A 26940-nucleotide genomic window follows, 5' to 3' on the forward strand; every position below is an offset into this window, starting at 1 on the left:
TCGCCACATGGTCTGACCGCGTGGCTGGCATGAGAGGACCTACTTACAAGGTCAGCGTCAAGTAGAGTTCAAAAGATCAAATGACGCACAATCTGAGAGCGGGCAATCACATCAGCGTCCTGGACATCATTCTCTATAATTGGTGGGTCACCTGTCCAATGGCTATTGAATTTTTCACACCTCGACATTTCAATTGACTACTGAGGCCGTTACCGCCGAGATCTGTTATCGTTTGGTGTACATCACTGATCACAACAGTACATCATGGATCTTGGATTGGGAGGAGTGCATGTCATTGTTACAGGTCGTATTCTACAGCATCCTTTCGCACTGCTGACCTGACAGTACTCGAGCAGGGGCAAGTGGCGGCATTCGGACTAGAGACTTGTGATAAGTTATTTACTCTCGAGTGATGACCAGAAGCAGAACACAGGCACAGGTGCACAATTATCCTGATTCCTTAGGTCGCGCGAGAATGGCAATAGAATCTGAAGAATAATAGTTCATTCCTATTCGTCTATACAGGAAGCCAATTGTGACCCTGTACGAGCAATAGCACCGAAATTTCAAGAAATTTATTTACATCATTCACTGCTCGCTACGTGTTACTATCGCCGAGAACCCGGCAATATTATGGGAGACGAAATATACAAACATCGATTGCAGGACAATGTTTTCAATGAGCTTGATTGTATCAGAAAAGCAAGAAAGGATATGCATAGAATAGTCATAGCATAGTGATAAGGAGTTAACGTAAGAGGACAACGACAGGTTTTCCAGCCCTGTCAAATACGGATGGGCCTCACCGAAGCAGGAGTGGGCCTTCCCCTAGGACGGGGTCGGTTGAGTCTTAATGTTTCCGATGGCCTATAGAAACGGGTCAGCAGAATGTACATACATAGATGCGATATCACACTCACGTCATGACCGAGCCTTGCGACATATTACTAGGAACAGCTGCCAGAGAGATGTTACCGATGCTAGCATTCTCCTTATTCTCCAACCCATTGCGGCCACTGCTCCTCTTAGCCCAACCCAAAGCAGCTCTTCGTGCGACCGAGCCCACGCGGGGACGGGGTGGGAGGCCAAACATGCGCTCGAGTTTACCAGGTGATATCGCTGCGTCCTTCATGAATTCGCCCGCCTTGGTGTTTTCGACCGCATGCGACATGATGTTAGGGTTGACGGAAATCTGTTGCAGCGCCTTAGGTTGTCCTTGGGCGCGCATATTGTCACTGGGAGCGACAGCTGCAACAATGGCTGCCCTCATTTGCTCGGTGGCCGGAGAAGATGTGGACGAGGTCTTGAAAGTCCTAGGGTAGGGCGAGGGTCGAGAGTTGACGCGAGATCGCGTGCGTCGAGGGCGCAAATCTGAAGGCAGAGGCCCGTAGTTCTGTATTGAATGTTCTAAGAGCGCTCGCATGCCTGAAGGATGACTAGGAGGATCAAATGCTGAGAGCGGCATTCAGCACATCACAGTACAGTAAACAGGCAGCAAGTACTCACATTGAACTGCGAAGACGGAAAACGGCGTGTCGAGCCAGACTCGCTGACTCTCTGTTACCGTATCTTCAGCTTCGTCGCGAAGCGCATAGTACTTGCGTAGCGCCGTGATTCCCCTTTCGTCATCCCATAACGACACTGAATCCACAGACGCAGTCTCGGGATCAGCAACAAACACAGGAGTACGACCAATTATCTTTGTCGCCGAATCAGGAAGTTGGATATTGTTTGTCGCAGGACCTAGAGGCGACTGAAGTGACGAAGTCGGGGGAAGCGATGTTGTGTGTTCCTCCTCGATAGTCTCATAAATGGACGTCCGTGATGCACGGGCCTGAGAGATACGTCGTTGATGACCGTGGCCGCGAGCGCGTGGTCGGACTCGGTCAAAGGTAGCATTCGACAGAGGGTGAGTGACGTTAGAAAGCATGCAGTTGACATGTGAAAGGTCAATGCTGGACTGCGAGCCTTCCGAGAACGAGGAATATCCATCCGAGATTGAAAGTGGAGGGGTCTCAGCACCAGAACTCATAGACGTACAAGTGCTGGAGCGAGAACGGCCTACGCAAGGAGGGCGTGTGAAGACAGGGATACGGACTAGGATCTCAGTGAGCAAGACAATGACACCCATTTCAAACGACCAACTCACAAGATGTTGACAGATCTTCCTCTCCTTCTGCGATCAACACTGTGTTCTCCAAACTCTGCCTCTCCAAGAGACCGTGCTTTGCTCTGATCATGCGCTCGTCACCGAACTTCTCTGAATATGCAGTGGAGGCAATCGACGGCTTGGTTTCAAGAACTCGACTCTTCGGAGATTCGTAGTCGTCACCCTTACGACGGAAGTTTGGTTGAGGGGCGTCAGATGCCATATATTTCCTTTTTTCAACTTGGCGACAAGGCGAGGCTTCGATCATGGATCCTACGGAACGGCGTCGAACATGGCCACCGCCAAGCATCTGCGAGAGGAAAACATAAACAACCAGTTTACAAGTATGATTCCAACAACTCACGCTGATCATTGTGTCATCTTCCTTCGGCGGACTGTGAACACTAGCAATGCTGTAGCTTGATAACCGTTTGAATTGAGGCGGTGCATGCGAGGAGTCTACAGCAAAGAACGCAGAGTCAGACGAAGAAACGGATGTCCTATGGCCAGTCTTCTCAAAGAGCGAGTCTTCCATGTTGGGCGCCGGCTGAGGTTCGCCCATGATCGAATCATAGGACATGCGATTCACGTATCGACCACGCCCGGAACTGCTCGCTTTGGATGCTCCCAGCAGGGCTTTCAGGCGGTGATGCAGAAATGGCAGTCAGTGGCATCCCGCGATCCAAAGCAGAGTCAAGCATCTTGTCTCCCAGCCCTGGCCTCCCCAGGTTAATCTCCGAGAAGTCGCTGAGCATGGAGTCAATGGAAAAGTCGGGGCGATGCCTAGCCCACGAGGCACGCCCGCCATGAGCGTATGGTTGGGAAACGCTGCTTGTGCTAGCGCCCGAGTCATTACGGCGGCGGTATCCATAGCTGCTGCGGTTGTGTCCATAGCTGTTGCGGTTGTACAAGCTGATTGGTGGACCTAACGATGAGACGGAGGCTGAAGATGAGTGGCGACGATGAGCAGCAATACGATTATATGGATGCATCTGCGAGTGAACTGAAGGCACGGAAGTAGAAGCTGGAGGCATCGCTGTCGACACGTCTCCTGCGAGGTTGTTTGTGGATGAAGGAGAACGTATCATCAAGAGAAGACATGGTGAAAGAGAACTCGTCCGAGGAAGGACGCTCCCGAAGGCTTGGGAGTGGCAACGCTCCATAGTCGAAAGGATCCGTGGACCCATGATTGATGACCTGTCCATATGACGAGATAGACGCAATGCTGAACATAGACTCGTGCTTGTTGTGCTGGCTACGCGAATTGGCTCCCGGTGGAGGGTAGAAATTCGGACGATGGTCATGGAACTCGAATCCCCTTCTCACCTCTGCGAATGAGTCAAAGCCCGCAAAGCTCAGTTCAGAAGAGTGTCTGCGGTGGCCTGGAACATTTGAAGCACGAGCAGCTGAACGCTCGATGCGCTTCGAGCTAGAGTCTGAATCGAGGCGGACGCGAGATGGAGGCTGAGGGAATTTCAACAGCCTTTGCAAATATGGAATTGAGAACGGCAGAGTCGTCACCAGCTAATGAAGTTGAGGAGAGGGACTTGGCAACAGCCGAAGGAGGGATGATGTCTGACAGTGTGAGTGGCTCCTCGGTCTTTTCAGTAGAAGGTGCAGACGATGGCTTGCCGCCAAACTTAAAGTCCCTATTGAGCCGTCCATCCGATGGTCGCGATTTCATGGACTTCATGGACTTAGCGTTCCTCAAGACTTGGGGCAGCTCTGCGCAAAGGGAAGTCCTCCTCCTCTTCTTTCTCCCAGTCATTTGTCGTGGCGAAGCTATCCGTTCCAGGAAGCAACGACGGTTCAGTGTCCACATCCATCGGGAAGCCTTGAGGTAAGAACTCCTGCGACACATAGTCCATGCTGAATGTGCTATCCCCCGCACGTTCCAGTTCCGCCTGCAACGACGGGATCTTGGGCACAGGTGGTGCATCAAGTGGCAGGTCAAAGTCATACCGCAAATCAATCTTGGCAGGGGTGCGAAACGCGTTCTCCAACTGCTCAACGAAGCTAAGCCTGTCAGATCCACCGGACTCGTTCAGCTTCTGCAGCTCGCCCGTGAAGTCAAAGGATTTCTTGGTGTCGTCTTCAGAGGACATTCCAGCCTCTTCAATATCAGCATGGTGGTCGTCCTCGTCGATGACTTTGGCGCGGAATACAGGAACTTCAGTGACGGAGCCTTTGGGCAAAGGAAGTGGCATCTCGGGCGGCAGCCCAGGCGAGGGCAGCGGTGGGTGCGTGGTCGTCAGGTTAGGATTGAACGATAGTGTGTCATCCGCTTCGCTGATCCGAGCTGGACAAAATGATCTGCAATTCGTCAGGAATGTCGGAGTCAGGATCACTCGCATCCAGCTCTTGACCTCCAACAGACCCGCCCAACGTCCCTGCGAGGCCAAGGTTTCGGCGTGCATCAGGGAGAATCAGTAACCTTGGACTATCAAGCTGTTTCGGGATATCATCGGTGGTATCGCAACGCAACTGCAAATGCACATGCTCCACAGGTACAAGTGATGACGGTTTCCTCTCGTGTCCTCTTGCCTTCTTGAACACAGGGCTTGCACCCAGTGACGCACGGGAACTAGACTTTGAATGTGCAGAGCCAAACGTGCGTGATGATGGTGAACGATCCACGTTACCCGTGAACGGTAAGCTCATGGGCGCTACGAACACAGCGCGTCCCGAGACAGGTACCCTGCTTTTTGCGGGGCGGAGTGCTTTGAAGACCGGTTCTGGTTCTGCCGCAGGCGCAGGGCTCATTGTACGTTTGTGCGTGAACCTAAAGGTCGGTGTTGCCTCGTGTGAGTCCCTTGACGGAGATTTCGCAGGTGAGATCCCAGCATTGAGCGTTGCCCATGGTGCAATGTGCTGCCCGATGGACGGAACCACAGCGGTGGATATCGTCCTTGGCGTATGGACGGAGTGAGGTGACGCTCGCAGCGTTTGCGCGGAGGCATTTGACAGGGCTTTCTAGAGTGATACATTTTGTGGGGCTGCCAGCTTGGGAAGAGGCCAACAAAGATGGTGAACGCCCACTCATCGGCGACATGTCCGGCGTCGCTTGGAGATCAAGGCGGTTGATGAGCTGCGCAAGATCATTTGTGGCTGCATCCAGGAGGGACATTACTGCGCAGTCTATGTCACAAAATCAAATAAACGCATCAGCACGACGCGAATAATCGACTGGCTGCACGGATGGCTTGACGTACCATTTTCGTCCTCGTACATAGCCTTGGGCCTACTGCGTCCCAAAAGCTGCTCGCTCACCGGCCTTTGACGTACTCGCTTGATGGGTGTTTCGACGTCGCTGTGGCCGTCAACAGTCGCCTCTTCGATGGTGACAATTGGCAGAGTAGATGCCTCTTCCTCATTCACTCCCTCGCCTTCTTCATGGTCAGACAACCTCCCAGGGAAGACCGACGAGAGTGGAGTCCTCTTCCTGCTATCAGAACTCTTGCGGGTTTCTTTGGTTTTCTTTTCCTTGCTGCTGTCCTTCTCCTTCAATGCGCGTTCCTTCCTCCTAACCTCCTTTACGGTTTCTAACCCAACCTCGTCCCACCTCACCGAGCACCCCCCAGAAGAAGACCCTCCCGAAGACACAGAAATAGGCCTCACGCTGCCAGCACTGCTCGCTGTCATGGTGGATCCTGTCCTCGTCCTGGCCAGAATACCGCTCCCTAACGTGGCAGCTGAATCCACCGGCAGTTTATTCGACCTCTGCGCTTGGGCAGCTCCAATCGACGATGTCAAGGACACACTGCGCATAGACGGGAGACGCATAGTGGAGGGGAGGCCCAACCCAAGGATGGACTTCTTCTTACCAAGAGTTGCTCTACTGGCGTTCTTATCAGGGCTAGCGCTGAGCGCCCCTGCTTCGAAGCTGCTGCCGGAGTAGCGAACAGTTGCAGCCTTGTCCTTCTCTTTCTCCTTTTCTTTCTCCTTGTTTTGACCCTTGTCCTTTTTTTTCTTCTTCTTTTTCTTGGGCTCGCTGATGGCGGTAGGAGTAGGTTTAGGAGTGTCATCGGGCGCGGGCGTGTTCTTAAGCTGTGCCCAGGAGCCAATACGTGCGAGAGAACGGACAGAGCGCATGGCTCGAATGGCGACGCTATCTTTACCTGAGCCGAGGGGAGGAGCACCTGGTGGAGCAAGTGTGGCACCATTTGAAGCGGACGCGAACGTCGCAGACGGCGGCGTTGGTATACGCAGATGTTGGTTCTCTGCGGGCGACTTGGAATGCTCAGAGAACACTGGGCTGTTAAGCAAGATGCCCGAGTCGAGAGAGTTGAACCGAGCTCGGGACTCGGTGGGTATGCTAGTTGAGGGCGGTTCAGGCGCTGTCAAATAAAATATGTTAATCACTGCGTAGGAGTGTGAATCATGAGCTTACATCTCGGTCTCTCTTTCTCCTTCGAATCCTTCTTCCCCTTCCCGATGGTCCACCAACCGGACTTCTCATCTACCTTTACCTTCGATGCATTCTCCTTGTCTTTCTTCTTTTCCTTCTTCTCCTTTTCCTTCACATGTGGAAATATTGGTCACCTCGCCGAGAGCGGGACCCCAGCGCATGCCATCCAAGGCCATGCGGCTCTTCTTCTTCTTGACTACGACAATCTCTCCGATCTCGGGATCGAGCATCGGGTCAACGTATATTTCGAGGCCCGTGCTGGAATTCTTGTTCGACTCGCGTGCGCCAACGCGGCGGACCACATCTGATAGATCAGCCTCTCGTGACGAAAGGAGACCGAGCTTTGATTTCTTGGGTACGAGACGCCTACGAGGCGTTGCATCTGAGGACGGGGCTTTGGGCTGCAAGAGGGGGCGGGGGCTGGGGTTCAGACCATGGGAGCGACAGCTGGTGAGGGCGTTGCGGAAATAAGACGGATGGTGGGGATGGCAGACTTTGTGGCAGGTGTTTCGAAGGGTGATGGTGAGCGGGCACGAGTGGTGTCAGTTGGTCGTAAGAGGAGTTGCACAGGCATCTCGTCTCGTGTGTAAGTGAAATTGATGATATGAACAAACGGTCCTTGAAAAACGTTATATGCAGTCGTGATCGTATTAAAACAGGTTGTCGAGATTCGAAATGATGAAGCAAGCAAAGTAGAAAATGAGAAAGCGTTATGAATCGTCGCGAATCGTGGTCAGTGTCGTTAGGAGATCTATGTTGATTTAAACTTGATTATTTGTTTGATGAGATCGTCGTGGTCTTGCTGTCACCTAACGGCCGTTCGACTCTGAGAGCAATTAACTCGTCAATGCCTTGGAATTAGTAGATGAAACGGGATATCTAGCAGACATGAGTGGTCAATTAAACAACAAAAGATAATAAATACATACCTGAGCGATGAAAGATGACTTACGGTGACAAGCTCGCGTGCAAGAGAGACAAGAGCCCCTTCTCCCTTCACCGCCTTCCTGAAAGTCGAACTTGTTTGGTTGTGTAGGTGCATAAAACAACGCGTAAACAAATAAATAACTCACGTGACCGCATTAGCCCTCACATACGACGAGGACGCATACTTACTTCAAGTTGCCCAGCGCCCATGTCCCCTTCAACGTTGGCGGGCCACCTTTGAATGCTTAAGCGCTGAAGACTGATCATGACGTTGTCTAAATCTTTAGTACAGATTCTTCCGTTTATCCTGGTTGGTGATCTCGATTCACAGCGCTTGGTGCAATCAGGCTCATACCAGGGTCTATATATCGTGCCGAGCCGAATTTCATCCACAGTCCCACTCAGTTCCGCCTATCCTCAAGCTCATTCTGAACCCCTCTCAATTCCTGATGTTGTATGTCGTTCGTCGAGGTACGAGCATTAAGCTCCTTCAAGTCTATGCAAGATCCCGCCAGGAGTCCATCCTTAGTTCCAACAGTTATTCTTTCGCTGACGCCGTCCACGTCGCCTATTATAAGCGGTATGTGCTCGCGCTACGACTGGGCGGCCCAGAGCATCGATGTTCACACGTCACTGGGCATTGGCACCTGCGATCATGATTCCACTCACGCTTACCGTGTATCGAGAAGTATCACTCGTCAAGGTATGCATCTTCATTCACACCATTCAATCTTTTGATAGCGGCCTAAGCCCTATTACAGCGCCGCCATGCTATGCAAAATCCAGCGGCACAACCAGCAGACAAGCGTGAAGACGCGGCGCACAGTTCCATGACACGTCAGCGAGAATGACAGTAAGCGTTTTCGCTCGTTGAGGGTCGGATGTCAAATAACTATTGTACAACATAGTAGATTGAATATTGACCCGTTTTGTTCCCGAAAGCCGTGAATGAACCCAAGCCGAGCCGCGGCTTTCGCCTGGCTTTCAGGTTGGCTCACGACTCGGCCTGAGGTTTTTCAAAGCCCAAGCCCCACCAAGCCGGACCCCCACATCACTACTTCGGCTTCTGCCCGTCATCTTCCTTTCCATGAAGGATATGTGACGCCGAAAGATCAAGGAGAATGATAGGTGCGGCATAAATGCAGATGCCACAGATAACAATTTTGACGTACCTTCCCGTGGCTGATCTTCACGTCATGCCGATTCCAATCATGTCCATCATGGCATGATAGCACCAGCGTCGTAACCCGTGGTATCTGGGAACGTGGACATTTTGAAAATACCTATTACATTTGACCCGATTAGAACTAATACACTCGAATTACAGCGAGAATCACCAAAGCGGCACCACTACGCCGTCCTGCGACTTCCTATGGCAACTCGACCGAGTTTAACTGAACAATGAAATGTTCCGATTACGCACTACTATACCCAACCTAAACCTGCGTCCCAAAAAGCTGCGTCGATGTTATGGGGGACGCCCCCGACGCTATCGTGGATGTTGGCATCTATTACCGACCGTTAATTTTCTTCTCACCGAGGAAAATACCAATAACTTTCCTCCGGCATCCTTCGGTTTATCCGGCATGCCTATTTCATCGTCATTAATGTCATTCTTGGCCTGGGGAGCGTCTACAGCCTCCCGTGATCACCTCAGCTATCAATATGCAGTCCAGCTGATCGCGGGCATGAGGCATAGGGAAAAAAAATATTCTCTATCGCAGACAATTTCAAGTTGGTTCGTGCTTTCCTTCTCTGTCAATCGTCCTGAATATCCGTTTGGCGAGTCCCAAATCACCATTTAATAAAATAGCGACTACCTGTGTTACATCCTGTACACAAAGGATCCTTTTGTTTCCACAATCGACCTAGAAAAAAAAACAGGGTGATACTTCCGGTTGCATGCACGAGGCAACAACCTGCGCGCTGTGACATACACATATTTGATGGAAAACAGTCGCCCACAACCGTTGATAATTTTTTCGCGTGTTCGATGAAACAGTGGTTCGTGTTCAAGTTGTCGGGTTAGCCTATGTGGGGCCCTTGTTAGTCCATCTGCGAAATTCTAGGGTGATTCTTCCGGCTATATGCACGAGGCATCGCCTGTCGCATTTTGATTTCCCACAACCTATCGACGGTTTTACACGGAACAACGGCTCATAGCCTGAGTCCTCCGTGATCAAAGCTTTTGTTGCAACAAAGGTTACCGGTATACCGCTCATGCATATAAACGGTTGGAATGTTCAGCCCCTAGCGCTGGATTTGAACGACCCTCCCTCGGAGTTTGAAACTATTTGAACATCGGACGCAACGTAATCGCCAGCGAAAAGCCCTGACGGTGTCACAGTGCTGCCTCGAGGCAGACCTTGTGCTAAAAAGGGCGGGAATGTGTGTTCAAGGCTGTCCCACTTGGTGATATCTTAGGCTGACGCTGGGCGTGAGACGAAGGACCTACTGTTTATATACCTAGGCACTCATGACTCGCTCTCAGAGAAGCGGAGGCACATAGAGGCACATGCCATGATCCCATCCTACACGCTGTCTACTCCCGCAATCTTTGGTAAGCACCTGCCATATACGCACTCTATTCATCCTATTTTTCAAATTCCAGATATTACGCCAATCACGGGTAACGGAAGTGATTACGAAGGGCTGAACCTTTTAATAAACGGGATACATCCCCACTTCCAGCCGACCGCCAGTTGACTGTCACACTATTAATTTTCATTCTCGATCCCCTCAAGGTCAGTACAACATATCCTGCACGTTAACCCATGATGACAGTCTTTATTTCAGATGCCCTCCGTGATGTTGAATAGTGTGTCAGTCGACTCCTTGGTCAACGTTCGCAAGTTAAGTGCAGCACGCTATCTGCATGGAACATCGACAATCGCAGCAATCCCGGACGAGCTGCTGTCTGCCATCTTTCATATCGCAACCCACGATTTTCACGACTGTTATGACGCTATATTTCACGCTACCACAATTTCCCATGTCTGTCAACGCTGGAGAAACGTATCTCTTTCGACCTCATCATTATGGACCGTCATCGTTTTCACATTTCCTACTCATCGCACTCAATTCTTTCGCATCATCGACTGGCTTGCCCGCTCCCGCTCTCGCCCTTTGCACCTTTACATGGATTTCCGAGATCCTGCATGGAATTGGGACGAAGCGTCACATTGCTTTAGCTGGAAAAATATGGAAAATGTCATGCGACTTATCTTGCCATTTGCGCACCGGTGGCAGAAGGTTGAACTTCTCACTGACACCTGGGCTCCTATTTTTACCTTCCTCTCCTATACCTCCCGCATAAAATCAGTTCCTATGTTACAAGATATCCTTCTTTCCCGCTGTAACGCCTTCTTTGCTGCAAAGGGCGAGCTCTTCCGCCCTTCTGCAATGAAGCACCCAGTCTCCTGGTTTGGGGGAGGTTCTGCATTTCACAGCCTTCGTCGGGTCTCCCTTGCCGGTGTACACGTGAACTGGGCAAACTCGGGATTGACGGGTCTTTTGGAACTCGAACTCAAGTACCACGCGAGCGAGGTGATGCCAACTTTGCACGAGTTTTGCGACATCATATCGGCATGTCCCGAACTCGAGCGATTGAACATCTTGGGATGGGGTCCTCAGATAGACGTAAACGTTGCGCCCAAGCAACGCACTCTCTACCTTCCACATTTACGAGACTTTGCCTTCGGATTCATCGATGTCGATCACGCCATTGATCTCTTGTCGCTCTTTTACTTCCCCGCTCTCAAAACGCTTTCGCTGGAGGACATTTCCTCTTCACTAGATCCGTTGCACCCTTGCGATTCATCCCGTCTTCTGGAGTACCTCACAGCAGCTCACCACGGGTCGTGCACGACCTTGTCTCATCCATTCCCATGCGCAACGTGCAGTCCATATCCCTTATCTTTAATTAGTTCTTTGGAGCTTCATGGCCTTACATCATGCGGAGCTTCTTTGCGCTGCTTTCTGCAAGAAACCGTGACTCTCGACCATCTCGTACTATCTGGTCTGGACAAAACGAACCTACAAGCAATCGTTCCAGACCTAATCGCCGCGGCGCTTTGCCCAAGTCTTCTTGACTTGAAATTCAACGACGCGGACCCGACGATCGTTCCGTTATTAGCTTCTCTCCCAGTTGGTATCGTTCGCAGTTCCAATTCTCCGTCGATGCGTGTCGTCGTAGTCGCGGATGTTGCCGACAGTGATGACGCAAAGCACGAGCTCATGCACGTGTTGTGGGCCGCTGGCGTCGAGGTTATAATCTCAGGGAATGTCAATTCTTAAAGGCTTGGCAAGGGAAGCCACAGCATTTTCGTGCACCGCTTTCATCAGTCATTCGTTCCTCATTTCCCTTCACTGCACGCTCTCCCCTTTATCACCAACGATTTAACGCACCTTTGTACGTATGTAATACTCTTCGACATTGTTCACGTCACTGTATAGTGTATCATCTATGCCCACGCATCCCCTCATTTCCGTCAAAGTCGCATGTTAACATGTCCGTCAGTAATATAGAGCAGAGTCTCCTGTAGCATATGTGATATGTAATACACACGTTTTGTTCGATTGGCAAAATCATCATGAATCAGACGCGGGGTGTATTAGACTCTGTTCGTATAATATTTATGCAGTATTGGAACCACCCGGGTATTCTCTATGTTCAAATAAAAGTGCGGTCTCGAAACATGGCGTGCAACATCTGAATATCATGTTCAGCCAAGATCAACCGTCCGTCTTCCGCTCCATCAGGTCTCCAGAGATGATTTCCTCGAAATACGTTCATTGGGTATCGGACTTGGCCTATTATCCCGGACCAGTCGAAATCAATCAACTTGAATCCAGGGCTGCGGTCCCTTTTTACCATAATATTTACGTTCCGAATGTCTCCATGAACATAGCCTTCTTGGTGAAGAGATCGCAGTCCCGTAGCGATGGCGTCATGATGAGGGTAAGGAGCGGGAAGTTCCCAGAGAAAACAGTAGTCCTCTGTCAGCATCTCCATCAGAATCATATACCATCCGCCTGGTAGCTTTTCGAAGCCGTGTAGTACTGGAGCGAAGCCGCCGGAAGCACATCGTTGATGTGCTTCCTTGCAGTAGTGACGGACAAACTTGACGCAGAGTGTCTTGTCATCGGTTGTCTTCACAGAAAAGAGTGGTTTGGTGGTATCCATTCGACGGCAGTACGTGAAATGACACGTCGACGATGTCTCCATGCAAGTATAAGAATACGGGTATGGAAACCTGGGATCTGGAAATTCAGAGTCCAGAAATTTGAGGTGTGGATCGGGAGAAAGGGACGTAGTGTTTGATAAAATGTTCTTGTAACATTCCGAGAGAGACTGAAGAGCTTTCCTGAGCGCACCAACGTGCCGCGCGACCATCGCACGCATTTTGGTATCGGTGTGGTGATAAAAGAGAGGTAAAGCAGTCGAAATCACCTGCATGTTCGGACGGGTGCTCCAAACAGCGGCTGAGAAATCAATGTACGGCCCTGTTTAAGTCGCGATCAGTGCGTCGCGAGTTGTCAAATACTGCAAACTTGCCGAATAGAGTGATCACTATGCAGGGAAATCTAAATGCAGGATTATCCTTCGCGAAAGAGTTGGTGGAATGTATGTAGCATGAAAGGGCTTGCATATGAGGTTCAGCCTCCGTGGATCCTATCTCGTTCGTAACTTGGGCGATTGCGTGACGGAAATATTTGTACTCCTTGTCACCGTTGGTGTTGTAGGCGGTGTCGTTAATTCTTATGGGACTTAGGTCGATGTCGTGCTCCTGCAGGACTTCATGAAATTCGGAAGCTCGTTCTGTCTCGTTCTTGAAGAAGCTGGACATAGCCACCGACAATGCCATGGCCAGCTCGTTATCGTCTGGCGTTGGCTCAAAGTTTTCACAGTCGTCCATGAATGCACCAAAGACTGGATGAAGTAGCGTGCTAGGGATAGCATCTGCAACTGAATGGGGTCGATCCCAGTGAACGGCGAGGTCCGGATTTTTCTGTATGATTTCGAATTCAGAAGGTTTCCCCTGACTGGAAGGAGACTCCTGGGGAAATTTCCTGCTGTACTCTGAACGAAGTTGCTGTGTCCTATACAGGAGTGCGAAAGGCGACAGTTGTAAATGACTACGGGAACCGTCTAGAAGGTAGCCGTCAGCTCAGCCGCCGTGTCAAAGCGATATCGATAAGCAACTCACCAGCAGGTAGTGGCTGGATGACAATATGTAGGTGCTCTGAATGAGGAGGACTGTCAAAAACCTCGAGCATTGTATCCAAAGGTAATAATTGTTTCTTGTGATCGAGTTCGAGCCCGTAGAGATTACGCTCGAGGGTGTCGTCGACAGGCAAGTCGACCTTTCACGATATCAGACCGTCAGAATTCGATTGTAGGTATCAGGTCACTCACCTTCCATAGCTGGAGAGCGTCTGCAACCACGTCGCGAAATGTAGCCTTCTTCCCTTCCTTGATAGCCTCTCTCAGGTTACAGACGGCCTCCGTCCATACAATCTCGACCTCGAAGATGCGGCGGGGGTCGTTGCCTAAGACTAAGCAGTTAAGCTTGATGGTCGGGTAGCCGGCTGGCGGACAACACGCCAATCAGACAACAATCAGACAACAATCAGAACGGATGAAAGAGGAAGGCAGCCGTCAGCTCAGCCACCGTGTCAAAGCGATATCGATAAGCAACTCACCAGCAGGTAGTGGCTGGATGACAATATGTAGGTGCTCTGAATGAGGAGGACTGTCAAACACCTCGAGCATTGTATCCAAAGGTAATAATTGTTTCTTGTGATCTAGTTCGAGCCCGTAGAGATTACGCTCGAGGGTGTCGTCGACAGGCAAGTCGACCTTTCACGATATCAGACCGTCAGAATTCGATTATAGGTATCAGGTCACTCACTTTCCATAGCTGGAGAGTGTCTGCAGCCACGCCAAGGAATGCATTCTTCTTCTCTTCCTTGATAGCCTCTCTCAGGTCACAGACGGTCTCCGTCCCCACAATCTCGACCGGGAAGATGCAGTGGGGGTCGTTGCCTAAGACTAAGCAGTTAAACTTGATGATCGGGCAGCCGGCTGGCGGACAACACGCCAATCAGACAACAATCAGAACAAATGAAAGAGTGGCGATATCGACAGACAGCTTACTAGCAAGTGTCGATTGAACAACAATATGCAAGTGCTTATAATGAGGAGGACTGTCAAAAACCTCGAAAATTTCATCTACAGGTGATAATTGTTTCTTGCGATCTAGTTCGAGCTCGTGGAGATTATGCTCGAGGGTGTCGTCGACAGGCAAGTCGACCTTTCACGATGTCAGATCGTCAGCGTTCAATCGTAGGTATCAGATCACTCACTTTCCATAGCTGGAGAGTATATGCAGCCACGCCAAGGAATGCATTCTTCTTCTCTTCCTTGATAGCCTCTCTCAGGTCATAGACGGTCTCCGTCCCTACAATCTCAACCGAGAAGATGCAGTTGGGGTTATCACCCAAGACGAAGCAGTTGAGTGTGAAGTAGGACTCCATTGGGAACAAGGGTAGGTGGTGGGTATTGGCATTGAAATTTGAGGCCTCGAGGTGCTGAGCGTGCTTGAGCAGCGGCGCGGAGTCATAAATGCATAAGGGGCAAAGCGGAAAAGATTGCGTGATGCGATCAAACAATGGGCAGCCTCGATGATCCTATGTAGTACTATCATAGTAGTGCGGACTTGCCAACAGCAGGCATTGATCAATAAAAGGATCCCGAACAAGTACTTGGCCGATCTCATCCCACAAAACCCTCTCTACTCCCGGATAGAGCCAGGGAATATTGCAAAGTGCTGCGATCAATTTCATGATGATCAGAACGTGAACGAATTACTTACAAGGCAGACCAGTCATGCATACGATAGATATGAAGAGCGCCAATGTATGTAATTGTGATATCAATATGCGTGCTCTAGACCATGATTGCAAAGCGATAGCCTAAAAGTCCCAGATAACGTTAAGTATACAGCCTCCATCGAGCATCTGAACTCGGTTCATATTCCTTCTCCGATAAGTCGTTCGGGTGCCTCCACATATGCTCTCCAGGACTCCACAAACGCAGCCAACTCGGCACCCTCTAGCACACGATGATCCGCACTCCAGCTCACACCAACCTTAAGCCTCCTCTCCCCACGGTCACTCTTGCTGACGTCCCACACCCATCTTGCTCTCCCTATGGCGACGATCGCGACGCCACCCCCAGGCACTAAGACAGGGTGCGCGTACTCCCCGTCGCCAATTGCACCCACATTAGATATTGTGACCGTTGCACCGCGTTTTGGCATCTCGTTTGTCGTGAGTGCGCATGGTACTTGACGGCCGAGGAAAGAAAGGTGCTTGAGTTGTGAAGATAAGCTGTAGATGCTGTGCGTATCTGCATGGGGAATGACGGGTGTGTATAAACCTGTCGTGGTGCTCAGAGCAACAGCGATGTCCGCGTGCGGGCGGATGGTAAGGGTGGGCTTGCCTCCTCCATTTGTACTACCTGGCGTGATGGAGGAACGGAGCACTGGCCATGCCATCATAGCCTTTGCAAGCGTCTTTAAGAGTATGGGGAGGTATGTAAGACGGGTGAATTGGGCACTTTCTGGTACGGGAGGATGAGATGGCGCAGGATGCAGAGCGGAGGGGTTAATTGGGAGTAATAATGATTTGGAGGGATTAAAATGTTCTGGTATATGCGAATCGAGGGTTGGGAGGAGAGCATGGAGAGATGTGAGGTCGAGGGAAGTCGAGTAGCTAACACAAATGATAAGTGATAGCGAATGATATCTACAAGGACAGAATCATACCCGAAGTGTGGAATCTCAAGACTATGGGTCATAGCTTTCCACATGCCATAACGTGTCCGCCCAAGCTCGACAATTACGTCTTGTTCGGCTTGTGCTCGTGGTGCAGCTGAACCGGAGTGTACTGAAACAGAGGAGGCTTGCTGTGACAGGAATACATCAATATCCTTCTTCTCGATGCGTCCGTCACGTCCGCTGCCTGAGAGAAGTGAAAGGTCAACCTTGGACTGGCGAGCGTAATGACGGACTGAGGGCTTTGCGAGCACGTTCTCGGGGTTAACATTGGGAGTGGAAGGATGTAAGTAGTTTGGGTCCATAGGGTGTAGTCTTCTGGGTGCAGATGGCTCCTCAGTGATATGTTCGGATCTAGAGGCAGCATCTTCCACAGGCTTGGAGTTTGAAATTATTGGCGCGTCCGATGACGCAGGCTCTATCTGCTCTGCACTATCGCTATCCAACAATTCCTCATCAACCTCGATCACACAGAGACCTTGGCCGACCTTTGCAACTTCACCTTCCTTCACCAGAATCTCTTTGACTACACCATCGAACGGACTTGTGATTTCGACGCTAGCTTTGTCACTCTGGACCTCGCACAAAGGCTCAAAGCTTTGTATGGTGCCAAGTTCCTTCACATTCCTAACTTATGAGCTCAGTGGGGGAGCACGATATTTGCAAGGTCCGGCCGACGCACCATTTGATAACTTCACACTCTGTGATGCCCTCGCCAATGTCAGCAAGCTTGAAGTTCTGTAGTATTCTCCTCGAAGATAAGCATGATGGGAACGTGTGAAAGCGTGAAACGGCAGTTGAACGAGTGAGGAGGCGACGGAGAGGGCGGATGAGCATGACAGTAGTGATGGTGCGGGGAAGATGAACAAGCTGCTTAGATCCGATCGGGCTAAAAATGTAATACATATGATTACGTAATCAAAACATATATTGTCAACGGTTTATGTAATTCAAAGTTTTTTTCATGCGTCCCTTCCACAGCCTCCTGAAGTTCCGGATGAATTCGTAGGTTTCTGCTAGGTGTATAGCCCTGCGGCGCCACAGGTGTGAACAGCACTGCGCTTCGTTCGTACGCGAATTCAAATTAGCGACCTACGTCCTCACCGAATGCTATAGGGCCACTTATTTGATCTTGAACCAAAGTCATTTTGATCAATCATCTAGATCCGCGACGTGATCACATTATGCATGGAGGTTATGAACACAGGATGTGGCTTCGACGTGTTACCAATTCATCATTGGACTCGGCTGTCCATGTCAGGGTGAGCTCGCTGCGGCGCAGTCGTATCTGCCGTCTTCCAAGTTTCGCAGTATGTATTTGATCATTCGACTAGATTTTCAGATAGCAAAGCTTCACTTCAAGGATCGGATGCACAGCCACATAATTATTTAGGACACTCTTGTATTTACAGGCCGCGATGTTTTTGAGAACCTTCTTCTGGCAGTACACTCGGATTTCGGCCTTCTCACACTTCGAGGAACGTGCTTGGTTGATGTCATGCTGTGGGTATGCTGTGACTTTGTTGTGGTCACTGGCCTGGGCCTGGGCCTGAACCGAGACCCGCCGTAATCTTACGGACATAAACGTATCTTGCGGGCTGGGAATGACTGCGTTCTTTCTGCTTCGTCCTGACTAAGTCAGACTTGTTCAGGGACGGCCTCTTGGCTTTAGTTAGAAAATAGCTTCCCATTGACGTTTCAAGTTATAACCTTCTATCCGCAGGTATACCCTTAGCTTTGTTCCCTCCGCCCCATCCTACGTACATATTCCCAAACCAAACCGCGGAGACATTCTCCGACATGGCTTCAATTGGCTTCTTCAAGATGAATACAAGCATGGAAGTGAGTTTCTACAGGCATATGCAAATGAAATAACTCTCATGGTTAGAAGGTTGTTACAACTATCGCCACCTACGGGCATGATATCAACATTGTCCGACGGGCAGTGGAAATGTACATTGTGGCCAAAAAGAAAAAGGGTTGCTCTGAACAACACATACACGAAAAATTAGAAAAATTGGAGCTCAAGGTTTGTCTATCTTTTGCTTGGCGTTTTGATGGGCGTTGACAAGAAGCGCCAGTTCATGCACCTAGAGGAATTGCATCCCGCTTGGAGAGAGGCTCGGGCGTTATTCCAGCTTCGCAGATCTGATCACATCCCCTTGCCCACGTCAATTGTTCGCGAGCGTGAAAATGAGCAGCGGCGCCAATCGGAGTGGGAGTCGTCCTCAGTGGCACTGTCGAGCCCAGTTGCTTCTTCGGCATCAACTTACTCATCGCCTTCAGCATCCACTTATACATCATCTTCAGCATCCACTCGCACAACATCAACTCGTCCTTCATCAGCGCCGTCTATTGCATCAGTGACTTCTAACTCGCCATCACCTCTCAGCTGTGGTAGCACAAGCAAGCAAGGTCTATCAGGACATGACGCTCCATCTCATGCTCATCCATCTCGCCGCGATACAGCACTGTCCTTACTCTCCCAGTATAGTGACGACTCGGAGCCCGATGACCAAGTGTTCATATCGTCGTCAGGCAATCCGCAGAATTAGCATGGGGGGTGTGGCATCCACGGCCTCTTTTAACTTATTATCTCGCTGCGCGTGAAATTTCTGTCTCCTGTGTCACTCTTCCTTTCGGAACTATATGGTGTATTTCTACGCATCCCAGAGCCTCGTCATCACATGCTTTTACCAGTCCTACTCTTCATACATCCTTATTCAGCCGCGCGAAGACATCGCGATCTGGAATACCTTGTTCGCGGAGCTGCGAACACAACTTGATTGCGTGTACAGTCGATCGGTTTCGATAATCGATTTGTGACAACACCGCATCAGACTCTTCGCGGGGTTCTAATTCACACATCCTTCGACTAATCATACAGATATGCCTTATTTACTCCAATGTCCATCTTTTACGCTCGCGTCACTGCAATCCTTATTCAAGCAGTACGTAGTTGGATTCGCCCAGTCAATTGTTACCAAGGCCTCAGGTTTCATTGTTACCATTTTGTCAGGCGGCTGTAATAGTATTTCAACTTGCTCATATGTCTCATTTGCAAGTGTACTGGGGCCACGTTAGACTCGCAGAAGCAGCACGGGGGAGCGAAAAACACTCATCATTAGTGTTCGGTTTCACCATCGAGTGAAAACTTCCATTCCCCTCAGACAGCCACCTGCGCAGCGAATGAAACACCGGACGTTCTCGAATTGATCGACTGTGGGGTATTGGCGCCTTAAGGCCTTATTAATTTATTGACGAACGTGCGTTATGCGTTATTCACAATAAACGACTTTTTTTTGGTCAGGCGATAGATCCGTGGCTTTAAATGGTTCCTGGTGTGTTCCGCCGCTCAGGAACACATGTCAGACTCAGAGTTGGGTACTCAATGGTACAATGATATCCAAATTTCCCCACTCGCCTATATAACGTCTATCGCTATCGCGTACTGGTCGACGGCCAACTCGAAATTTCCCTCACCTCAATCCAAAGCCTAGTAACGGATCCAAGACTGAAGGATGGACTCCGCCGGCTTCTTCAGAGGGGATACGATGATGGAAGTGTGTACTTGCCGCCATGCATCGTTGAAACCGCTCTCATGAATCACAGGTCTTCGCAGTTCTAGCCAATTCTGGAAACAACGACAAGAAAGTCCGGGACGCAGTGATATTATACATTGCACGGAAAAAGCAGAAGGGCCGGTCTGAACAACAGATTCAAGATAAATTACTGCAACTAGAGGAAAAGGTCGGTCACATTTTCTTATCCAACTTTTCAATGACAACAGATCTATATTCCAGTTCAAGCACATCGAGATGTGGCATTCAGCATTCCGGGACGCGCGAGCATTATACCAGCTTCCCAGGTCCAAACATATTCCACCTCCTAAGTCTGTCATCCACAAACAACATGAAAACGAGCTGCTTCATCTAATAGACATTAGACCGGTCCCCTCCCCTCTTAAGTTACCTGCGTCACCGTCCTGTAGCTCGTCAACCCCTAGCAGCAGGGATGGACCGCCGCTGCGATCACAGGACCTACCATATGTGTTACCTACCTTCTCTTGGCAAGGCGAGAGTCTGGAATCTCGTGTACATAGTGCTCCATCGTCTCCTGGGCAAATAGTGTCGTCCGATGTACTTTCATTGCTCTCCCAATATGGTGACTCCGAAGGAGACAACGAGATCACAGCATTCCTATCCAGGCTTGAGCAGAGCTAGCCAGAGTCATAGACTCGTATCATACTCGACTTTATGCACGTCGCGCTGTACGCTTCCTCCTGCCCCTCGTCTCACACCCACTTAGCTGCTTCTCAACAATCAATAACTTACAACCTTAGAGGGTTGTTGTACTTGTTCTGCGTATCGCCAACGCTTTGTTTGTTCACAAACGTTGTTGTGCGCAGATCCTCACAGCACGAATCCCTTCACGATTACCTTAGGAAACATCAACAAAAAGGTGTTTTATGAGTCACGACATATCGGTGGAGTCGGTCGCTAGCCTCAAATACTTTGCGTTAAACAAGCCACCTACTGATCCTCCCGCTACACGATAAACCCGAGGACATTTGCTGTAGATCTCTTGGGAGTAACACAGCCGGAAAGGAAATTGATCTAGGTTACAATTCAAAATTCTTCGTCAACAATATTACAAGTGTGCGTTTTCTTTCTGATCCCCGGTGAAATTCTGGAGCAGAAATTAAAATGGTGGTCGCCGCTTACAGGAATGGTGGATGAGTGAAGCATTTAAACAAAGTAAGAATATAACATCTGTTAAACTAACGCTCTTTCAGGCTCTATCGCCATAAGATTAACCGCGCAGCGGCTAACCCTCATTCCAAATCTCCTATCACCTCCTCTTCAAATATATATACGTAAGTATAAACTTTCACCGCCACATAGTATTCGAGAGCTTAAAGTCTCCCATATAAATTAATGATGACAAGTGAGGCAGTGCCTGTCACAAAACGGACGGCGGGCATATACTGGAAATAATGATGATTAGACTTCACGAGCAACAGCCCAACTCGTGGGGACAAGAAGATGTCCTTCAGGCCCGTGAACAATCTCAGCGGACGCCAATTGGCACGAATCCGAGGATCTGAAATGTGCACGGAGGACATAACGACGGCACTTCACGACTCCGCACACAGAACAGCAAACCTTGACTCCGAGATGAGCAAGGATATGCCTGGCCATGCTTCCCTTCTGGAGCATTTTGGAACAGCCACCCCATGAGCAGCGTTTACTGGCACTGTCTGGACCTGGACCAGTTATACCGTGTCCTCGGATGTGAGCGGAAATTGCACTGGTCGTTCCTTCTACAGACATGCCACAGAGGCCCCCCTGTAATTTGCACTCATACACAACAACTGGTTGGCCATTTTGTTCGACTCGAAACAAGGTTTCGGGATCGACGTTAACGATGTGGGTAGATATGTATCAGACAGTGGATCGTTGAAGGACAGAAGCTGTTAGATGAGCTTGTGAGAATGATTATGCTGCTGGTCAGCATTAATTATCGAGTTGCTCTTTAGAAATATGTACCAACGCACCAGAGGATTTCAAGTTGATTAAGAAAAGTGCGGTCAGAGAACTCTAGAATGCTACAAGTAGGGAGGGCTGGATTATAAGTGAAACGCTCATCCTCCAGTTATAAAGTTTCACTGTCACAGCATATATCTCGAGGCCATTAAGTGTGAGATCGGTACGCCGAGCGCAGTCAGACATAAATGAATATCGTAATACGCGCTAAGCATATGTACACAGCAGCAGTATCAAATACCGATAGCTCACGTACAGTCATCTCATTCAAAGGGCAGAGCGTCTAGAATGGCCGACAGGAATGGCGGACTGATTGGGGCACGCTCCATCAGGGCATTCGCGAGCCTGAGATGCACTCGAGACACTGGGGGTCTCTAGTATAGTTCGTATTCCCATGCTCACAAACATTTCGTAAACGAATATCGGACCTCTTACTCATCACAACATTGTTCATTGCTGTGATCCGATGAAAATGGATCGGGCGAAAACCTGCACTTGAAACAACGGTAACCGAGTCTGCGAGCTTTCTTTCTGATAGAACTCCAAATCAGAGAATCTGCCAGTTTCCCAGGATGCTTTATGTTCCAGTGCTTCCTGTGGTACTTAATACGACTTGATCGGCACATAAAACAATATCGGTGGCTCACTAATACTCTGATCGGAGGTCAGTCTGCCAGCATATATTTCCGACTACGATCAGATCACCGAGTATTGAGTACTTAGCGCGACGCTTTTGAGATTCGGATTCAGGCTGCAAAAGATAGCTAAGTATCCATGTGAAGAGTCCATCAGAAACGCGCAGCAAGACCGACAAGACTGAACTAGACCCAAGACTTTGGGGATTTGAGCACCTCCATCATCTTTCCTTCCGCCGAATCACTCTCTTCAAACATATCTGACATATACTCCCACCTTGCCATTTCTGGCATTCCCATCAGCACGTTCTCCGCATTGACACCGGGGGCAGCCAATCCAAATTTAATTCCCCTCTCACAAACGAGGTTGAATTCAACATACCGCCCATGTCGAAGAAGCTGCCAACGACGCATACGCTCATCTGAAGGCATGATTTTCCGGGGATTGAGAATGCCCATATAGGAGGAGGTGAATGCATCTCCGAGAGCACGTACGAAGGCGAATATGTCATCTGCTGTGCGGGGGCGGGCTTCGCCATCTACGGAGCCTAGAATAGCGTTCATTTCGTCATTTAGATCATCAAATCTGATCCCTCCAATACCACGATACTCCTTGCGATGGGGAATGAAAAAATGGTCGTCGCAAGACTGCTTGAACTTGGGATACAGGGCTGTCCCATAGGCGTCGCAAACCGCCTTCAGCGTCCCATGGAACTCCTTCGCATCTTCCTCGAACAGGTATGATGGTGTGAGATCTGTGATGCCACCAAACCACCACCCGACAACCTTTGCATCCTTCTCTGTGGAATCCAATACTTCAAAGTACCTGTAGTTCGCGTGCGCACTTGGTGCATTCGGATTGCGAGGATGTACGATTAAGCTGATGCCGCCAGCAAAAAAGGGAAGGGCAGTCATGGTATTGACATCCAGAGATGAATGTTCGCTGCTCATTTGCTTGATCGCAGCTGGGGGGAGTGTGCCGTGGATCATGGAGATATTGACACCAGCTTTTTCGTAGGTAGCATCATCTCCGGAAGAGGCATATGTGCACGAGATGCCACCACCGCCTTGTGGACGTGACCAGGCATCGCGTTTGAACTGACACGGAGGGGCTGAGGCATTCTCAAGAGCACTGACGATGTCGTTCTGGAGTTGGGTGATGTAGTCAATCACGCGCTGCCGCATCGTGGTCAGGATAGGCGACGACTCCAAATTCGACATCTTTTCTTTGTGTGGGTGGTGATCAGTGCTTGCGTCAAACCTATGCCTGATGATCTTGCAAGCAGCCTAGTTGTTCCCTAGTATCATAAAAACCACGAAAACAACTCACATTTGGGATCTCTGAGTCTTAGGATGCTCAAGGTGGTACTGATCGTAAAGTGTTAGTGTGAGATTGAAAGACCAACGTAGTACATGATACCGCCAGGCCCGCCGCTGCCCGCCGCTGAGTCGTCACACGGGGCTGAAGCGGACCAGATGATTTTTTCATATGCGGAAGTTTCTAAATCGATTCGAATATGTACAGTAGTGACCGGTTAACTCCGGTTGTCCATTGGCCAATAGCCATGCATGGACGATGCCGCAACGTGCGCAGTGATGCTCGATCATTCATCGCATTGGAGCGGCATTCAAGCCATTTTACACGGGGTTCTTCCTGGTTCTTCAGGCAGCAAATCTCCAGCTTCAGATCACTCAGATTTGGCTTCGTAGAGACACTCATGAACTTCTTTCTTCATGATCATACGGACTCAACACGAACTTTATACAATCCGGGTGGTAAGTCTTTCGTCATCGTGTTGCTTTTTCGCTCATTTCTCCAGCGAGGTTTACAATAATATCGTACTAGTTTTGACTCTCGTTGGTGATTTATGCGTCATACGAGGATTTGAAACTATTTGAATTCTGCAGCCGGCGAGTGATCTCCGCTCCTGCATAAAAAATTCCCGCGCGACGATGAAGGATGCAAATGACAATTTTGGGTCGCTTGCCCAGGCCTGCCCTCGCAGCCAGTCGCGGCGGCTATGCCTTGCGCACGAGATGAACTTCCCACTGATGATATCTTTTTGATTTGACACTTGATTTAATCAGTGTCTTTGGTGCCTGGGCCACCCTTATAAGCGAACGGACTCACCAGAACTCACTCAGCTGTCACGGCCAGACGCCTGTCATGTCAAGCAATACAACCACACCTTCCCCTGCCAATATAGCGCCTCCTCCACCTCCGCCTGGGACCAATTACATTGCAGTAATACAGCCATCTCTGAACTCGATCATGATTGGGCACACCTTCACCGTCATTCTAATTCCCCTGATTTTTGCGCTCTTTTACTTCTCCACTCCGCTTTCACGAAGAAGACCAATATTCATTCTCAATGTCATAGCCATCATTCTGGCATTCGCTGCTGGGGTCATGATTGACAGTCTTGCGGTCAGTATCATCGTTGTCTTTTACATATGTATATCATATTGATTCAATTGCAGATTCATTCAATGCTGTCTCCATTGAACCCATGACCGCCATCGGTGCGACTTTTTTTCTTTCACTGCCGCTTCTTACATTCTCATCCAGATTAACATCGCTATTGGAATTATAGGCGCATTCAAATCGATCCTTGTTGACCTGATCCTTCTGTTGCGTCTTGCATTGATCTACCCTTACACCATTGTAGGCCCGAAACGCTTCGCCCCCGTCACCGCACTTCCTGTCCTCTTGAAAATCGCGCGTCTCGTCAACATGTTCATGTTCATTAAAGTTCTTGCGGATGCTGCACGTGGCCCGACAGGGAGTGAAAATCTTGCAGTGGTGTGGGCCACTACACCCTACCTCAAGATTGAGTGGTCAGCTCAGCTTGTCGATAATATGTGAGTGGTTCAGTTTTGAGAGTAGGTCAGATCGTTGACAGATTGCAGCTATGCCTCCATAGCCTTCCTCTGGGCAATCCGTCTTCGAAAAATTTATAGATCAAGTGTTGCAAGTGAAATCAGCCCACGGAGGAGTATGTTGCCAATTTTTGTAGGGGTCGTGAATACTGTGTTAACACTGATATCTAGCGACGTTTGGACAACGTCTACGCACTCTTTTCTACATATCGGTCTCTAACTTCGTCTTCCCTTCTCTCTTGTCCCTCGCAGAGCTGGTTGTCGTGTATAAAAACGTATACGTCCTCACAGTCAACGAGATCGTGCTCGTCAACACCATGGTTGCTGTCATTGGTGTCGTGTTTGCGACCGTATGGGCCGGCTCTGTAAATTACCAAGACGAGAAAACTGAGCCTGCCGTGTTTGAAAACGCGCAAGACATGTCATTTGATGGACCAGGAACGTGGAAAGTCGCCACAGTCCGGCCTAGTTTGACAACGGGATCGACAGCAATCACTGAACAGATGCGCAGCACGGGTGGGGAGGCGATCATGCTCGTTGACACGAATCAGACACCAGGTGAGTAATGGCAAATCGTTTCGGGAACATTAGACCTAAACCTGCATTTATAGTCCCTTTTCGAAATCTTCTGCAGGAAATCCACGAGGACAAGGCGCTCACTCTAATTGGCTCTAGTCCCATGAAATATTTCAGGCGTCTAATGCATTGTATCCAATCGTGGGAAGCATGCAAAAACGAAGTGGAGGTGCCATGATGTCAGTGTTATATAGATGAGTTATTCGTCGACGCGGCAACACTTGTTATGGTGCGCAAATACGCGCAACGATACAAGAAACAATAAGAATTGTCGGGGTGTGGGTCACATCTGCTTGACTTTGGTGCCTACCTTTTCAAGTGAAGCATGAGAAGTTATGAGAAGTTAGAACTTGAATACCACATACCTTACTGTTCAACCTATTGTGGTGCAAGGAGATCATCTAATTAAGTCCTTGAAGTTTGCAATGAACTGTAGGAGGGGAGGGTGGAAGAGGAAGACCACTCTGAGCTGGGCAGGTAAGCTCGAGCTATCACTCTTACCAAGACAAGCTGCGTGGGATCAGAAACGCGGTGACCAGGTCAGGCAACTGTAGCATGATTGAGCCGCGAGGTCTGCAACCTAAGGAGGGAACCCGGTTATAGTTTTCAAGTTCTGCTAAACCCTCGAATGCTTTTCATTTCGTAGTCTCCAGTTGCTACTGACCTTATATAAGATATCATGACAGGACGTGGATTACAGTATACCCTAAGGCGGATACTGCGGCCTCGGCAGCAACATACACATGTCACATCGCAATGTCGTGTTCGTCGACGTTCATTGAATACTAGGTAGGGGTTACCACAAGACGAGTTCGGACAACTACTTAGTAGGCATCACCCTATAGTTTTGGCTAAAGTTAACCTCCGCTCCAGGCACGCGGTATTTCACATCGGAGGCAAAAGATGAACGAAAAATGACACTGCCCTATCAGGTTAGAGTTGATGGCACCAACTCAAGCTGTCTTCGTGCCGCTGTGTC

The 26940-nt window shown here is 49.5% G+C and overlaps 8 protein-coding genes across 8 annotated transcripts; 4 read left to right on the top strand and 4 right to left on the bottom strand.

Annotated features, from left to right (window-relative positions):
- Positions 1-540: 540 nt before the first annotated feature.
- On the bottom strand, positions 541-7552 carry DFJ58DRAFT_787853 (uncharacterized protein). Its single transcript, XM_041390122.1, has 16 exons — positions 7487-7552; positions 6991-7436; positions 6692-6958; positions 6540-6666; positions 5362-6486; positions 5085-5287; positions 4498-5020; positions 3953-4448; positions 3657-3891; positions 3196-3613; positions 2728-3152; positions 2514-2696; positions 2150-2459; positions 1507-2097; positions 921-1452; positions 541-867 (listed from the first exon to the last, which is right to left on the bottom strand). Exons 2-16 carry the CDS (start codon positions 7129-7131, stop codon positions 786-788), a joined length of 5658 nt encoding a protein of 1885 aa, XP_041243955.1. The 5' UTR covers positions 7132-7436; positions 7487-7552; the 3' UTR covers positions 541-785.
- A 2245-nt stretch (positions 7553-9797) lies between these two features.
- On the top strand, positions 9798-12079 carry DFJ58DRAFT_787855 (uncharacterized protein). The gene is made up of 2 exons (XM_041390123.1): positions 9798-10228; positions 10281-12079. Exon 2 carries the CDS (start codon positions 10281-10283, stop codon positions 11778-11780), a length of 1500 nt encoding a protein of 499 aa, XP_041243956.1. The 5' UTR covers positions 9798-10228; the 3' UTR covers positions 11781-12079.
- On the bottom strand, positions 12080-15316 carry DFJ58DRAFT_787858 (uncharacterized protein). Its single transcript, XM_041390124.1, has 6 exons — positions 14853-15316; positions 14644-14800; positions 14399-14571; positions 13694-13850; positions 13042-13635; positions 12080-12989 (listed from the first exon to the last, which is right to left on the bottom strand). The coding sequence occupies exons 1-6, from the start codon at positions 15021-15023 to the stop codon at positions 12157-12159; spliced, it is 2085 nt and encodes a 694-aa protein (XP_041243957.1). The 5' UTR covers positions 15024-15316; the 3' UTR covers positions 12080-12156.
- A 76-nt stretch (positions 15317-15392) lies between these two features.
- DFJ58DRAFT_703174 (CoA-dependent acyltransferase) lies at positions 15393-17214 on the bottom strand. The gene is made up of 3 exons (XM_041383651.1): positions 17007-17214; positions 16316-16951; positions 15393-16262 (listed from the first exon to the last, which is right to left on the bottom strand). Exons 1-3 carry the CDS (start codon positions 17159-17161, stop codon positions 15518-15520), a joined length of 1536 nt encoding a protein of 511 aa, XP_041243958.1. The 5' UTR covers positions 17162-17214; the 3' UTR covers positions 15393-15517.
- An 801-nt stretch (positions 17215-18015) lies between these two features.
- Positions 18016-19046, top strand: DFJ58DRAFT_379075 (uncharacterized protein). Its single transcript, XM_041380113.1, has 3 exons — positions 18016-18166; positions 18216-18353; positions 18406-19046. Exons 1-3 carry the CDS (start codon positions 18125-18127, stop codon positions 18877-18879), a joined length of 654 nt encoding a protein of 217 aa, XP_041243959.1. The 5' UTR covers positions 18016-18124; the 3' UTR covers positions 18880-19046.
- Positions 19047-19396: 350 nt separating this feature from the next.
- Positions 19397-20595, top strand: DFJ58DRAFT_379108 (uncharacterized protein). The gene is made up of 4 exons (XM_041380114.1): positions 19397-19887; positions 19937-20074; positions 20128-20216; positions 20271-20595. The coding sequence occupies exons 1-4, from the start codon at positions 19846-19848 to the stop codon at positions 20545-20547; spliced, it is 546 nt and encodes a 181-aa protein (XP_041243960.1). The 5' UTR covers positions 19397-19845; the 3' UTR covers positions 20548-20595.
- A 1912-nt stretch (positions 20596-22507) lies between these two features.
- Positions 22508-23970, bottom strand: DFJ58DRAFT_683923 (Coproporphyrinogen III oxidase). The gene is made up of 2 exons (XM_041383266.1): positions 23836-23970; positions 22508-23780 (listed from the first exon to the last, which is right to left on the bottom strand). Exon 2 carries the CDS (start codon positions 23724-23726, stop codon positions 22692-22694), a length of 1035 nt encoding a protein of 344 aa, XP_041243961.1. The 5' UTR covers positions 23727-23780; positions 23836-23970; the 3' UTR covers positions 22508-22691.
- A 702-nt stretch (positions 23971-24672) lies between these two features.
- On the top strand, positions 24673-25951 carry DFJ58DRAFT_660318 (uncharacterized protein; the record flags this gene model as incomplete). Its single annotated transcript, XM_041382142.1, has 4 exons — positions 24673-24948; positions 25075-25367; positions 25416-25501; positions 25557-25951. 4 exons carry the CDS (start codon positions 24673-24675, stop codon positions 25949-25951), a joined length of 1050 nt encoding a protein of 349 aa, XP_041243962.1.
- Between the last annotated feature and the right edge of the window lie 989 nt (positions 25952-26940).

Source organism: Suillus subalutaceus (assembly GCF_016647625.1).
Source record: "Suillus subalutaceus strain FC151 chromosome Unknown DFJ58scaffold_52, whole genome shotgun sequence".
Lineage (NCBI taxonomy): Eukaryota > Fungi > Basidiomycota > Agaricomycetes > Boletales > Suillaceae > Suillus > Suillus subalutaceus.

What these genes read in the sequence shown, in the direction of transcription:
- DFJ58DRAFT_683923 (XM_041383266.1), bottom strand. Translation starts at nt 23,726, where the DNA reads ATGTCGAATTTGGAGTCGTCGCCTATCCTGACCACGATGCGGCAGCGC.
- DFJ58DRAFT_379108 (XM_041380114.1), top strand. Translation starts at nt 19,846, where the DNA reads ATGGACTCCGCCGGCTTCTTCAGAGGGGATACGATGATGGAA. An exon ending in TACTGCAACTAGAGGAAAAG is followed by an intron (nt 20,075 to 20,127) that starts GTCGGTCACATT and finishes TCTATATTCCAG; the next exon opens with TTCAAGCACATCGAGATGTG. An exon ending in AAACATATTCCACCTCCTAA is followed by an intron (nt 20,217 to 20,270) that starts GTCTGTCATCCA and finishes AATAGACATTAG; the next exon opens with ACCGGTCCCCTCCCCTCTTA.
- DFJ58DRAFT_787855 (XM_041390123.1), top strand. Translation starts at nt 10,281, where the DNA reads ATGCCCTCCGTGATGTTGAATAGTGTGTCAGTCGACTCCTTGGTCAAC.
- DFJ58DRAFT_787853 (XM_041390122.1), bottom strand. Translation starts at nt 7,131, where the DNA reads ATGCCTGTGCAACTCCTCTTACGACCAACTGACACCACTCGTGCCCGC. An exon ending in TATGTACGAGGACGAAAATG is followed by an intron (nt 5,288 to 5,361) that starts GTACGTCAAGCC and finishes TTTGTGACATAG; the next exon opens with ACTGCGCAGTAATGTCCCTC. An exon ending in AGGTCAAGAGCTGGATGCGA is followed by an intron (nt 4,449 to 4,497) that starts GTGATCCTGACT and finishes CATTTTGTCCAG; the next exon opens with CTCGGATCAGCGAAGCGGAT.
- DFJ58DRAFT_379075 (XM_041380113.1), top strand. Translation starts at nt 18,125, where the DNA reads ATGGCTTCAATTGGCTTCTTCAAGATGAATACAAGCATGGAA. An exon ending in AGATGAATACAAGCATGGAA is followed by an intron (nt 18,167 to 18,215) that starts GTGAGTTTCTAC and finishes CATGGTTAGAAG; the next exon opens with GTTGTTACAACTATCGCCAC. An exon ending in TAGAAAAATTGGAGCTCAAG is followed by an intron (nt 18,354 to 18,405) that starts GTTTGTCTATCT and finishes AAGAAGCGCCAG; the next exon opens with TTCATGCACCTAGAGGAATT.
- DFJ58DRAFT_703174 (XM_041383651.1), bottom strand. Translation starts at nt 17,161, where the DNA reads ATGCTCATCCGCCCTCTCCGTCGCCTCCTCACTCGTTCAACTGCCGTT. An exon ending in GAGTGTGAAGTTATCAAATG is followed by an intron (nt 16,952 to 17,006) that starts GTGCGTCGGCCG and finishes CTCATAAGTTAG; the next exon opens with GAATGTGAAGGAACTTGGCA. An exon ending in CTTGAGATTCCACACTTCGG is followed by an intron (nt 16,263 to 16,315) that starts GTATGATTCTGT and finishes CATTTGTGTTAG; the next exon opens with CTACTCGACTTCCCTCGACC.
- DFJ58DRAFT_787858 (XM_041390124.1), bottom strand. Translation starts at nt 15,023, where the DNA reads ATGGAGTCCTACTTCACACTCAACTGCTTCGTCTTGGGTGATAACCCC. An exon ending in ACACTCTCCAGCTATGGAAA is followed by an intron (nt 13,851 to 14,398) that starts GTGAGTGACCTG and finishes ATATCGTGAAAG; the next exon opens with GTCGACTTGCCTGTCGACGA. An exon ending in CATCCAGCCACTACCTGCTG is followed by an intron (nt 13,636 to 13,693) that starts GTGAGTTGCTTA and finishes GCTACCTTCTAG; the next exon opens with ACGGTTCCCGTAGTCATTTA.